General features: G+C 32.5%; 1 protein-coding gene across 1 annotated transcript; it reads left to right on the top strand.

Annotated features, from left to right (window-relative positions):
• Nucleotides 1–8215: 8215 nt before the first annotated feature.
• LOC133825756 (protein FAR1-RELATED SEQUENCE 5-like) lies at nt 8216–10387 on the top strand. The gene has a single exon (XM_062258658.1). The coding sequence runs from the start codon at nt 8216–8218 to the stop codon at nt 10385–10387; it is 2172 nt and encodes a 723-aa protein (XP_062114642.1).
• The last annotated feature ends 3645 nt before the right edge of the window (nt 10388–14032 follow it).

Genomic DNA, 14032 nt, shown 5'->3' with positions numbered 1-14032 from the left:
TCAAAACATATTTTTTTCTATTTTACTTCTAAGTTTTACATTACACCATACATAAGATTCTCTATTTTTTTTTCTCTATATCATTTATATATTATTAATTTTAAGATTTTATTAATTTTAATTATTTTCTATCACTTTCAATAATATCTCTATTTATTACAATAATATTTATATATCTTTTAATACTTGCAATATTTATTTATGCATAATGTCAAATATAATAATATTTTATTTTCAATTAATCCAAATTTATAAAATAACCTAAAATATATTTTTCTTACAACATTTAAATATTTAATTTTTTATTGATTTCAAATATTTATCTAATTATTAATAATATTATTATATATCTTCATATTTACATTAATATTTATTTCAAATATTTATATAACTAAAGATATTGAAAGATTTCTTATACAAAATATATTGTAGAGAGAAAATATATATATTAGAGTATATATATAAAAAAAGAAAAAAAATAATTACAATTTAAATAAATTAATCATAACTCATTTTTGGCTGTGTTGCTAGTTTCAATTAATATAAAATAACTAAAGAAACACATTTAAATAAAAAAAAATGGAAGTAGAGCTTGAAGGCGACAAGGAGAGAGAGAAAGTATGAGAAATTAATAAAAATATAATTTAGAGTATGAACAGTATGTTATAAATGTAGTGTAGTACTGTAGCAAGGTTAAAACATTTATGTGATGGAGCTCTTTTTTTGACTGGTTCTCTATTGGGACTGCTCTAAATCGGTGTTGTATTATAAAGATGATTTGGAGGGGTAGACTACTTGTCAAAATATAAAATGTGATTATTTACAAGTATGAGTGGTCAAGTTTCAATGTATGCATGTCGTGTAATCAAAATGAGTTCACCTGTGTTGATAATAATTACAATGAGTTGACATGTGTTTTGATTTATTTTAATTTTCTGGAAAAGCATACCTACTCCAAAACTTTTGTAATCTGCAATGTCACATTTCCTTCCCAAATGAGGTAAGGCCTATAAATGGAGCATTCATTAGCCATTTTCAACTCATATTTTCCAAGAGTCTAGAGAAATCTCTCAAACAAACGAAGAAGACAATTGTTTTAATATTCAACCAATGGACCATAATTGCACAGAAAATTGTCCAAACCAGCCACACTACCATGCCCTACCCGCCCCTTCCCATAACTGCCCTCTATGTGGAGTATCCCAGCAAGTGGCTAAGCAATATGAGGAAGTTGTCATGGTCAATGATACAGTATCCGTCTTAGCAAGCACAGTCTCGGGCTGCGATTTAGATATGGAGGCCCAATACAAAGATGTTAAGTTAATTGTGAAGAAGCTAGAGAAAAGGCTCCGTGACATGGAGACAAATATCCACACTTTGGTGGAATTATTGTCACAACTATTTAGGGGATGAACTAGACAATCATTCCTTCATTATGTTTAGTTGTTTTTATAATATGTTTTAGACTTTTAAATTGTACATGTTTCAAGCTTTATTTATATTTTTTGAACTTTTTTTTTTTTGAGTTATTTTTATGTTTTGTTTAGTGGAATTTGAAGATTGTGGGAAAAATAAAAGTTGTTCTACATGAACTTATTTCTTATATAGTTAAAAAGTTACAGTGTTACAAAAATATTGGAATATATTAAATAACTACCACAATTAATGTTCACTTAACAAATAAGAAAATCGTTCTTTCTAGGAGGGTAGAAAGGTAATAATTTTGTTTATCATATTTTTATAATCCAGTGATGAAGATTGTTGGAACAATGCAAGGGTAATTCACAATTATTTTAAAATATAATTGTGAGTTGGAACTTCAAAATTACTTCATGCCTTTTGGGTGATCTCACTAATTATACATGTGTAGAAAAATAGTCCCATTAAAAAAGTGCACATACAGACAATATAGCACGTATATCTGGTCAACAATGCTACAATGAAAGACATGATATTTTAATATTTTTTCTACCTATTTATAGCAATTATTCCAGCCGAAATGGTTTAGACCATCATTGCCAAAATAATACTTCATAAGTGCTAGTGGGAATTGTGTTGAAGTAGTACCTCTCAAAACTCATAAACTTATTACCTTCATTCAACATGGCCTATAAAACAAAATTGAATGAATTTTGTCAAAAAAATCACTTACCATCTCCCTTGTACGTATGCACAAATCATGGGTCCACTGATAAAGCCATGTTTGCTGCCTCCGTCACAGTCAATGATGAAGCATTTCGTGTTCCCGCAACATTTAACACGAAGAAGGAAGCTATGAATGACGTAGCAAGGATTGCATATGGATTCCTCTCTATTGAGAAAGCCAACTTTCAGCCTTCAGGATTTAATGGAGGTACTCACTTTTAAATTTATAAAGGGTCAAATATATTTTTTCTTTAAACAATTATTACGTTTTTCATATTATTTACTTCTCAACCCTAATGTTTAAATCCCACTTTATTAAACTAAGGGTCATCATCAAGTTCCCATGGTAGTAGGTCTCCTTACACATCTTTTGAAAAAGACGTGTCGTGGAAAAATATCTTGCAAGAGCGTCTCCAAAAAATGAATTGGAGCTTGCCAAGATATTATACAAAAAAATCTGGCCCGAATCATTGTCCTACATTTATCTCACGTGTGGAGGTAGAAGGTAGAATATTTGAAGGAGTGGAAGAGTGCTCCAAAAAACTGGCTGAGAGGAGTGCCGCCAAGGCAGTGTGCAATGCCTTGACTTGATTTTTTACTATTCCATATATAATTAGTTTTTTAGTACACAAAACTTTATTAATGTTATTCGAACAAGTACAATTTTAAGTTGGTGGTACATCACTTTTAATAGTATGGTTATTATTAACTATATTTCAATATGTTTATAATGTTTCTACTATCCAGGTGGGTGACAATCTCTATTGTAACTATTAGATAATTTTTAAAATATTAAATGCTATTTCTAACGGTACTGTAGTAGTTACTATTTACATATTTTGTTTCTTAAGGCCAACTCCAATGGGAGTTGCTATGCCTAAATATTTGTCACAGGTGGTCAAAGGTGGAGATTGAAAGCTGAGGTGGAGAGATTAGTTCAAAAGAAATTTGGCAACGTTGCCTTCATATATATATATATATTCTTTTTTTTGATTGGTTAAGCTTTAATGTGACCATTTAAGCAATCTCCGCCCATTGGAGTTGGCCTAATGATATTTACTTCTTAACCTCATTTGTTGGTTATCCGTGTGATCCTATTATTTCCCCTTTTTAGAATGTATGATAGTTCCATGAAGCAATCATATTAATGGACCTAAAAAAATTAAAATAATATTAAGAGTTTTGTATTGAATTTTTTTTTTTTTTTTTTTGTGAAAAATCTCCACGTGTACATTGACACTTCTTAAAATACCTAAACGATGATTAAACAAAAAAAAATTGGGGTTGTACCAGACACGATATATGTACTTTTAAGGTGTACCAGTTGTGGGAAAGACACATAAATTGTAACATTCCATAAAAGTATGACTTCTCCCATTTACATTGGTAGTGGCCCATTTATGTCTGTCGCCTACCCTAAAGTTGGGTGACGAGGTGGGGCCAACGACCCAAGACCACTGCGTATGCGTATGGTGCGATCCACTGCCCCAGCACCTTCTCTTCTTCCTCTTCTGACTGCTTCTTGCTCTGCCTCGGGTCTCACTCACAATCACAATCCTAATCCCACTATAGAAAAATAAAATCATGGCCCCACCAAATCGGCTTAGCTCTTTCAAGGGCCAACACCTCCTTCCTTCTCATTGGGCCTTGCAACAGGTTACAAATAAGATTGCATAAACTTCTAAATTATAGTTAAACATTTATATAATTGTTAATTTCAACCATAATACCATCATAGGAAAAAAATAATTAGTGATTGAATATATAATTAAGCATAAATATTTAATAACTCTTTGGCAATAGATATATCGTTTAATTTATTGAAAATGTGACTAAAAATTATTTTTTATAAATTAGAATATATCAAAATTTTAGCCGTTATAAAATAATTTTTAATTATTAGTAGTGAATAATAAGGACCACAATAGAAAATAATTATTTTTATTAAAACTTGTTATGAATGTATCTAAAAATAAAATGTTAATTCAGATTGTCATGTCAATGAATGAGGACAAAATCTTTTAGTTTGGTGGTTCTTATATTTGGTGGGTCCACAGAATTCAATGTACAATGGACTGTCATGCCACCTAATTTACTATTGAAACTATTGGCAGAATAGTATGTGAACAGTACTTCCCATGCCGTGGCCTTACATTTTTAGGGTCCACTTAATTTAATGTGGCATGACATAGACGCATTTTACTATTGAAAGTATGGGTCAAATAGTATGTGAATAATACTTGGTGACTAATAAAAATCAGACTACACGAAATGAACACCTATATAATGGATGTTTGGTATAGTGCATTTATTGGTTAGAGATTTATGCATAAACCACCAAGAAGACAACTTTTCCCCCTGAAATTAATTATGTCGTCCGGAGAATGTGGTACTCCAAACAGTGCATGCCCGATGCATTGCGGGAGCCCGGGATCGTCAAGGATGAAGGCTTCATCAATCTCGACTAAATACAAACATGTTTCTGTTAAGTTCTAATTGCACTACTCTTAAGGATAAGTTGTATGAAGAGAGGAGGCTGAGGAATAAGGCCTATAGACTTTCTAAGGAAGCAAGAGATCTCCTGCTTGATTTGTCAGATTCGATCTACAAATTAACAAAGACAACCAATCTTGCAAATGAGCACATGAAAGGTATTGAAACGGTGGTCGATAATATGAACAATCAATTGAGTATGCCCGCATGTTTGAACTTGGACAATGTTGATTGATCCGACAACTATTACCAGACAATGAAGCCCACATCAACCCATTTTCACTATGTTAAGTATTTTTTATTTGTATTTCCTGGAGTCTTAACTCAGATAACCTTACTTGGTCTCTTAGGTTATTTAGTGTTTCAATATGTTGTGGTTGAATTAAAAATACCATGTAGTATGGATATTAAATGATTGTGTGTACTTGTACGAAAATGTCATTATGACAAACTTTGTTGTAATGACCCACTAATCTAGACTTTTTGGACCATTAACGAAACTATACATAAACTTACATTTTTGCGGAAATACCATAATTTTATTGAGTAACTTGTAAAAAAAAAAAAAAGAGTTACTTACAAAATAAAATACTAAGAAGGATATGGGATCCCATTGTCTTTAAAAACAAAACATGATTTAAAATAAAAAGACATTACATAAGAAATGCGGAAAATACAGGTAAAACCATAAAAAGGTAAAACGAGACTACATCCTCGAATCGAATAACGCTCGGCCCCTTGACTCCATTCACCATCGATACACATCCTCTAAGCGTCCACGAATCTTACCGCCTTTTTAAAGCTATTTTCTTGCACATAAAACAAAAAGGAATGAGCCTAATGCCCAGCAAGGAAAATCTAACACATAGTCATAAACATAATTTCATAAGAAACATAAAGACTTAACATAATACATATAACATACACTTATTATAATGGCCATTATTACTTGGGGTCCCATAGACTAAACAAGCATATGCCCATGGGATTAGTGGGGTCCTACTAGCTAAGTAGGTCATATGCCCATAACCCATTTGGGGTCTTGTTAGTCATATGGGTCATATGCCCAAGCCTACAAACATACATACATACATATCATAACACATTTAATAACATAAAACATATAGATAACATAAGCATATAACATATTGATTCTAGCCTATTTTCCTTACCAAAGTTACCGGGATATGTGGACTGAGTTGGGACTTTTTGGAACACTCCTAATAACCATTAGAAAGAGTGAGTCTAAAGAAGAAAAGAGATGAAATGAAAGGGATGGAAAGACTAAACCATTTGAAAAACATGCTTACCAAAACTTATGTGCTCAAGAACTTATTTTTCCTAACCAAAATAAGAATGAGGTTAGGAAACTGAATAGAAGGCTATGAGAAAGAAAATAACATAAAACAATGAGCTAGAGTTTTGGTTTACCTCAAAGACTTGAAAGACCAATCTACACCACAACCGAAATTCTATAGAACCTCACTTCCCAAAGTGTTTGATAAGCTTATGATGTTTAAGCTTATGATTTTCCCAAACCAGGTGTTTACACTCTCACACTCACTTAACACTAGCAGCTTCTGAACTTAGAGCAAAAGGTGAATAATGACTGGGTACTAGGTCCTATTTATAGAGTTTGGGAATGAAAGTATCTTGATTTTACTTGAATAAAAATAATAGCTTTTTAGGTGAAAATCATTTGAATAATCGTTCAGCAGAGGCTGAAGACTCGTTCAAAAGATGCTGGACTTATGAAGAAGTTTGAATGACTGAAAGGAAAAGAATTCAAAAATGTTCGAAAACATGCTGGAGGAGGCGATATATCGCCCCCTGTAGGCGATATATCGCATGGGCCAGTATGCTCGAGGCGACCGTGCATCGTTTCGTGTTTTCCGTATCTACGTGCTACGACATATCGCCCCCTATAGCTGCGATATATCGGCACACGCTGAATATTTAAACACAAAATTACACATTTTTAGCTAAGTTTGAATGGAGTAAACAGCCTTGACTAAGCCCTCAACGTATTCAAAGCTGCTGACTGACCCTATAGAATTCAAACTTTACCCTTATTTAATTTAATCCTCAAAAATACTTAATCCTTAATTACCCATTCATAACATGTGCTTAAAATCCTATTGGTTGATATCTTAACCTTATAGTATAACAAACATTATCCTTAATATCAGTCATATAATCAAACCTTATGTTATACTTAATATTCTTAAACTATAGGTTAAACTTAGAAAATCTATAAGTACTACTATGAGTGTCCAAATAATTCCCGGTCTGAACCAAAAATCCACAGTAACAAAGATAATACTATACATACTATAATACTACTAAACAATTAGCTAAGTAAAGTTCTTGGACTCTACATTTGTGGTGATGTGGTTAGTTTCTAGATTTTAGTAAATGTTGACTATTTTACATTATAAAATATGTTGAATGGATTTATTGTTTTAACTATTGTAAGTCACAAGAAACCACTAGTCGACAACACAAAGTTTACAAATTAAATTAAGTAACAACCAAAATTAGAGGATAAACATACATGGCAAAATAAGGGTCAATTGTTTAATAAAATATTTTCATTAAAAACATATATTTCAGGTGGCCCAAAACATCAACTGGGCCTCGTTAAAAAAGGTGTACACTTTATTCAACATTAAATGTCCCAATAAATATGTCTACCTAATAACTTGCTTGGATAAAAACCTGTATCCCCCAACTTTAAAATTTAACCAACAGCACATTTTGTGTTCACAATTGAATAGAATATAACAAAATCTGGAGGATATGCCAAGTTCACCTTCAAAAGTTTCAGTGCACGAATCTCCTTGAACAAGGTGAGCATAATCTTTATTTTATTCTCCATGACCATTACTAAATTTATGTTGACACTATTTTAATTTGAGTATGTCTCCTATTTTATGTGGGAACCAAATAGGGGCTATAATTAAAGTAATAGAAACTGACCATATTTTTAAACAGCAATTTCATGACTCAAAGTTTGTACACATGCACATACGTAACTTTCAAGGTTGTCATAAACAATCACTTAGTTTAGATGTCAAATTTTAATTTAGTTAAAAACATCGTTTTATTATCAATTTAAATTCTTTTTTATTTTCAAAGGAAACTTGTCTTAAGTCTATTAATGCCCACATTCCCTCATCATTAGAAATTCTTCCAATATATTGACTAGCTCATTTTACTGGGCCTATTGTTTAATCTCCTCAATATCAATGGAAGGCCCAAATAAATCTTACACTTGAAAATGCATTGGCCTTTATTATTTACGTTCACATTTCCTTTAATTTGGGTATGTCTCCCATTTTCTATGGGAACCAAATAAGGAAAAATTATAATAATAGGAATTTTCTTCTATTTTGAAAATCCAGTTTCACATTTGTGCCATGTTTTTACACATCTTTGCAATATCAAGCTTTTCACCAATATCGACTGAGTTTACAGGTCAAATTGTATGTATAATGGGCTATGTAAAACATACAATAACTCTATTCATAATATATTGCCTAAAACTTGGATTTTCTTTCCCAGATTTAACTTAAATATGGACGAGGTAGGAAGTTTGCAAGAAACATCAAATTGGGAAAATATACTACAATCTTTGGGGATTGAGAAACTCGCAAATGATATTGAGACGGAGGATGTCCAGGGAAAGGTCTTGGAGTCCCTTGAAGAGTGGGAGGATTTTTATTACACATACTCTTTGTGGGTAGGCTTCAGTGTCCGCAAAGCAGATGTACGGAAAAAAAATGGGAACATCACCATGAGAAAATGGGTATGTTCAAAAGAAGGTTTCCGCAAACACATGGAAATTGACAAGGCCGGTGGGAGCAAACGAAAAACATCTATTACTAGGACTGGTTGCCAAGCTAGTTTTCGAGTCGTAATGATGGGCGATGAGGGTCCGTGGATTTGCAAGGAATTCCAACCTCTACACAACCATGACAAGGCAGCATTAGATGAGTTGCGATTTCTGAGATCAAACTGTTTCGTGTCAGAAACCCTAGTTGCTCAAGTGAGGTCAATGAACCAAGTTGGGATAAGAACTTCACACATCATCTCCCACTTGGCAATGCAGTCTGGTGGGTACGAAAGGATGCCTTGCCAGCTACGAGACGTTTACAACAAGGTCACCCATGTCAAAAGAAAAGAGAAAAGATGTACAGATTCAGATGGTGCTTTGGGATATTTGGATTGTCTGTCAAAGAGGGATCCAAATTTCTTCATTCAATATCAATGTGACGTGGACAACAGATTGGGGAACCTATTCTGGGCGGACGGATATTCTCGACGGGATTTCGTCGCATTCGGTGAGGTTATTGGATTTGACACAACATATATGACAAACAAATATAATAAACCCCTGACAATTATTTTGGGCGTCAATCATCATTTCAAGACCTGCATATTTGGAATGGCACTGCTTAACTCCGAGGATGAGCAAACTTACTTTTGGTTGCTTGACAAATTTATTGAATGCCACAATCATGTAACACCAAAGGTTGTGGTGACAGATGGAGATGGAGCTATCAAAAATGCTGTCTTGAAGTACTTCCCAAATGCAACTTATCGGTTGTGTGCGTGGCACCTGTGTACCAACGCTTTAAAAATTTCAAAAGACCCCCGATTCTTACAAGGATTTCAAGATGTCATGTACAACTATTACACAATAGAGGAATTCATGCAAAAATGGGGGGAATTAATACACAATTTTGACCTCCATTCTAGCCAATGGTGCACCAACACTTATCACAGTCGTCGTTCATGGGCAGAGACATACCTAAGAGGGAAATTTGTCGCCGGAATGTGGACCAACCAAAGATGTGAGTCCATGAATTCAAGTATTAAAAAATTCCTACATGCAAGTTATAGTCTCCGTGAATTCGTTACCTCGATTGACGTTGCTATGACAAAGTTGAGGCACGTTGAGAGAGAAGATGATTACAATAGTCGACACAGTAGTCCTCCAATACCAGGTCCCAAAAATGCTCTTAAGACGTACCATGAGCAGTGTGCCAAATTGTACACTAGAAATATGTACTATAAAGTGGCTGATCAAATCAAAGCGGAACATGCGTACTTTGTCAACAATTGTGAAGACAACGGTGAATCATTCTCCTACAGTTTGTCAAAGTTCCAACACAAGGATAGAGTGTACAACGTTCATTACCACCCACAAGAGGAGACATTCACCTGTCACTACTTGCTTTTTGAGACAGACGGCTATCCGTGTAGACATATTTGGGCTGTAATGAAATACCGTCATACGAAGATAGTACCACAGTCTCTCCTGCTGAAACGGTGGAGTAAGAATGCAAAAGCAGACCTCCCCCTCGAACTAAAGCAACACTCCACAGAAAAGCAACAATTATTTGAAATGGCTAGGCATGCATCCCTCCCTTTGGATACAAACTTGTTGAGCTATTACGCTTCCAAGTCTGAGCAATCTTACACCAAAGTGAAACAAGAAGTGGCAACACTAACTGCAATGTTCAAGGATGCAGTTCCATTGGAATCAAACACCGGTGACAATGACTCGGGACGATATCAAACCTATCAAGAAAATGAAAACATTACCAGGGACCCAACACCTTGTAGAACTAAAGGATCCGCCTATGCAAGAAACAATAGGGACAATGTTACGATAGATATGTCGGATGGAGCCGTTAAAACTAAAAGGAAGTGTTCCAACTGTTATTCTGCAGACCACAATTGAAGAACATGCCCTCAGCTAGTCGGTCTACCGCTTCCTCACAGTCAACAACCCTCACCAAGTAAGAGAGCTTAGGATTCGGCTAAATTCGACGAATCTAGATTACCATCGAACTTTATGACAGAATGATAGTGCAAATTGATTAAGTGTCTATTTTCGTAGGCTTTCTGTCCTACTTAACAATTAAAGTGTTTTGTAATGGTTTAGGTGGCTGAATTAGTATAACAATTGCATTAATGTAAGTGAATTCAAATTGTAGCTAAATAGTATATTTGTTTCAATGGTAAAAAAATATTGATTATGGCAGTTCAATCATATTTGTAATGTTTTAGAAACGTAGATTAATGATAATCAAATGACCAATCCTAAATATACGTTCCTTTTTTAATGACGCTTCACTCAAATTGATAAAATTAGATAACAAATTGACTGTAATCGTTTCTTTTCTTTCTCTTCATTATATACCATGCGTATCACTATTATTGAAATTTCATTAATTGTACATTAAAGAGTAAATTAGTAAAAATATTCATCTTCACAATTAAAATGAAGGATTACAAAATATGACATAATTACACTTACTTAATCATATCGTGTAGATTCGAGCCTACTATCTATACTTACGAGATTTTAATAGTAAGTAACTTTGTTAGCTTTTTTAATTGATTGCTTAAAGTATATATGCTTCTCACCAAATAGGCATAAAATCATTAAAACCATGTTTAAAGCATAATATTAATATGAATTAGGTAATTAATTAGGATAAAAAAACAAAAAAAAATTCATCGTTAATGCAACTCACCAAACTTGTTTATTACTATTACAAATTTACCAATATTATTCTATTAAGTAAACTAATAATATTGTTATCTTTATCCTTAATTAGGATAAAAAAAAAATGTTAATTAGTTTTGATTTTAGCAGTCCTCATTGTTTTACTAACTTTTCACTACAATATTCAATACTACGTCTTCTGATATATTAATTTATCACTACTTTGTCTGCTGGTAACAATACAAAAGGGGAAGATATATTAAATAAAACATCTTCATTACAAAAATTTATCTTACGTGCCCCATTCATAACTTTGGGCCTAATAAAAAAAAATCTCAATTTTAAAGTTTATTTCACTGTAATAGACCCTTTTCGTTTGGGCCGTGCTCATGGACTCGGACTGGCCCATCTACCTGTGTTAAACAGTATGTGTTGCGAAATCATAAACAATGTGCAAAATAGTAAGAACAATGTACTAAATGTACAGTCAATGTAAAAAAACAACAAATATGTTATGAAGCTACAAATTACCAAAAGACCAAAAGTTCAAAAAGTACAATTACCAGAAAACCACCCCCAACGTGTAACTATTCACATAAAATAATATAAAACCGGTTATCTCCGGTGGCTTGCACAGTTACATTAACTGTGCGATGGGACAAACTACACTATTTAGCCTCACTTTTTATCAGAAATAGTGTTACAATGTCAGTCGAATAGTAGTACAAATTGGGGCCCCCTTTGACTATTTTATGACTGAACCGTTCCGTGAACAAAATATAATCCAAGGCCAAGAAGAGTACATATGTATATATATAGAGGCTATATAGGCTAGCCTATAAAGCGCCTAACTAACCTATAAAGCGCTTTATAGGTTAGTTAGGCTCCTGTAGAGAAACGACTCTCACACTACTTATTCAGGAATAATATAATAATTAATGATCTCTTTTTTTTTATTATTATTTTATATATGCAATGCTTTTTTTTATTCACTTTTTTTTATATATGATACATTAATTAATAGATGCAAATATCAAATATACCAACATTAATTAATTTAAAAAAGCACAAATATCAACTGTATTAGTTAAAATATGTTGCTATCTTAAACAAAAATATAATAATATGTTGCTAATAGACACTACGTACGTATTGCACATGATAAGACATTTATTATATGTTTTTGTATTTTAATAAATACCTTGCATGCATCTTTTTTTTTTTAGGAAAAAAACTATCCTCATGCACGTATGTATATATATATATATTTTATATATTAATACAAGTATAAGCCTAGAAAAGTAATAATTGCTACTTATTAGAAAAAACAATAGAAACAGATGAGAGAGGTAAGTCCATGTAGATGTAGAGGTCTTTATAGTTAATAATTTGTTTGCTATTATTATATATCATATATATATATATATATACTAGGTAAAAGTAACGTGCAATGCACGTTTGCTTAGTTTTAAAATTGTAAACATTGTATATAATTTTAATAAAAATTGGTTCACTATTTTTTTTAAAATATATATTTATAATCGAATGAATTATAATTCTATATTATATATAAATGTTTATATTAATAATTTTTACATATATGACATCTAAACATAACATTGATATAGTTATATATTTACATGATTACATAACATATATATAAATGAGGATTCTGGCATCTCTCACAGGACTAAGTCATTTATGTGAGCTCCAGAAATTTGCCAAGTGTCAAAGTTACATTGGTATAAAAATATTGACTTTTGAGTATTATGACTTGGTATAACCGGTTGTGATTTTTTAGTTGGTACTGTTTTAGTAAGTGAGGGGTAGAAGGGTAATTTTAGGTCTAATAAATAGTACAGTTGAGGGTTATATAGTAAATATAGGTAAGAGTTGGGACTTATTTACGATTGTGGACACGTAACTATTTGACTGCTACTAAGTAACTATTATAATTGACTTAGACAAATGTATAATAAAATAACGTAACAAAAACTGAAGTTGTTATATTTTTTTTATGCTGTATAAGAAATGAATATAATGTGGTGGCAAATTTTTAATATAAATATATTTTTTAAAATGTATTAATTATTGAATGACACACCACATTACCATTTAGTAGTTAATTTTTGCATGGGCTTTTTATTTTGCATGAATATTGGGCATATTGGTATATGTATTGGCCAAGACAACTCACTGGTCAACATAGGCAAGCACCTCTCATCGGCATAGGCAAAGCACACCTCTGCTCTACCATGACACATCTTTGGTCAGTAAATGACACATCTCTGGTCTAGCATGACATATCTCTGGTGTAGCGAAACACTTTATTGGTCGGGCAAAACAAATGACTGCTCGGTCAAAATACTCCACTGGTCGGTCAAAATACTCCACTGGTCGGCCATAACATTTTACTGGTCAGTAAAAAATCTTCACCGGTGGGACAAAAATTACGCATTACAATAACACTGTTGGATTTACTGCGTCGTTACACACATCGTTGAAGTCTGATGTGTTTATATTTTCAGAGAACGAAAGAACTACGGTACATATGAAAATCATAAACACACACGATCGATGACAGAAACTGGAAAATAACGGTGTTTTGATTCTCTCGATTTAGTCTGAGTATATTACGCAATATGTTATCACAATTATAGGGGGTTCACTCTCTCCCATTGATTATTTTCGAAAACGAAATTCATCAATTTCATGATCTTTAGTATACATATTACGAAATTAGTGGTTGATTTTGAAATTAATGAAAAATAATGTAAATCTTTAATTTGTTTTAAGCATATATGGAAAAATAAAAGTTTCTATGCCTAAACCTTTTTTTTTAGTTGCAGTAAATAGGAAATTTTTATATGAATA

Source organism: Humulus lupulus, chromosome 3, assembly GCF_963169125.1.
Source record: "Humulus lupulus chromosome 3, drHumLupu1.1, whole genome shotgun sequence".
Classification (NCBI taxonomy): domain Eukaryota; kingdom Viridiplantae; phylum Streptophyta; class Magnoliopsida; order Rosales; family Cannabaceae; genus Humulus; species Humulus lupulus.
Note: the sequence above shows the minus strand (reverse complement) of the source record. Positions and strands in the feature narration are given on the sequence as shown.

Bases quoted from the DNA above. Each gene is read 5' to 3' on its own strand.
- LOC133825756 (XM_062258658.1), top strand. From the start codon at position 8,216: ATGGACGAGGTAGGAAGTTTGCAAGAAACATCAAATTGGGAAAATATA.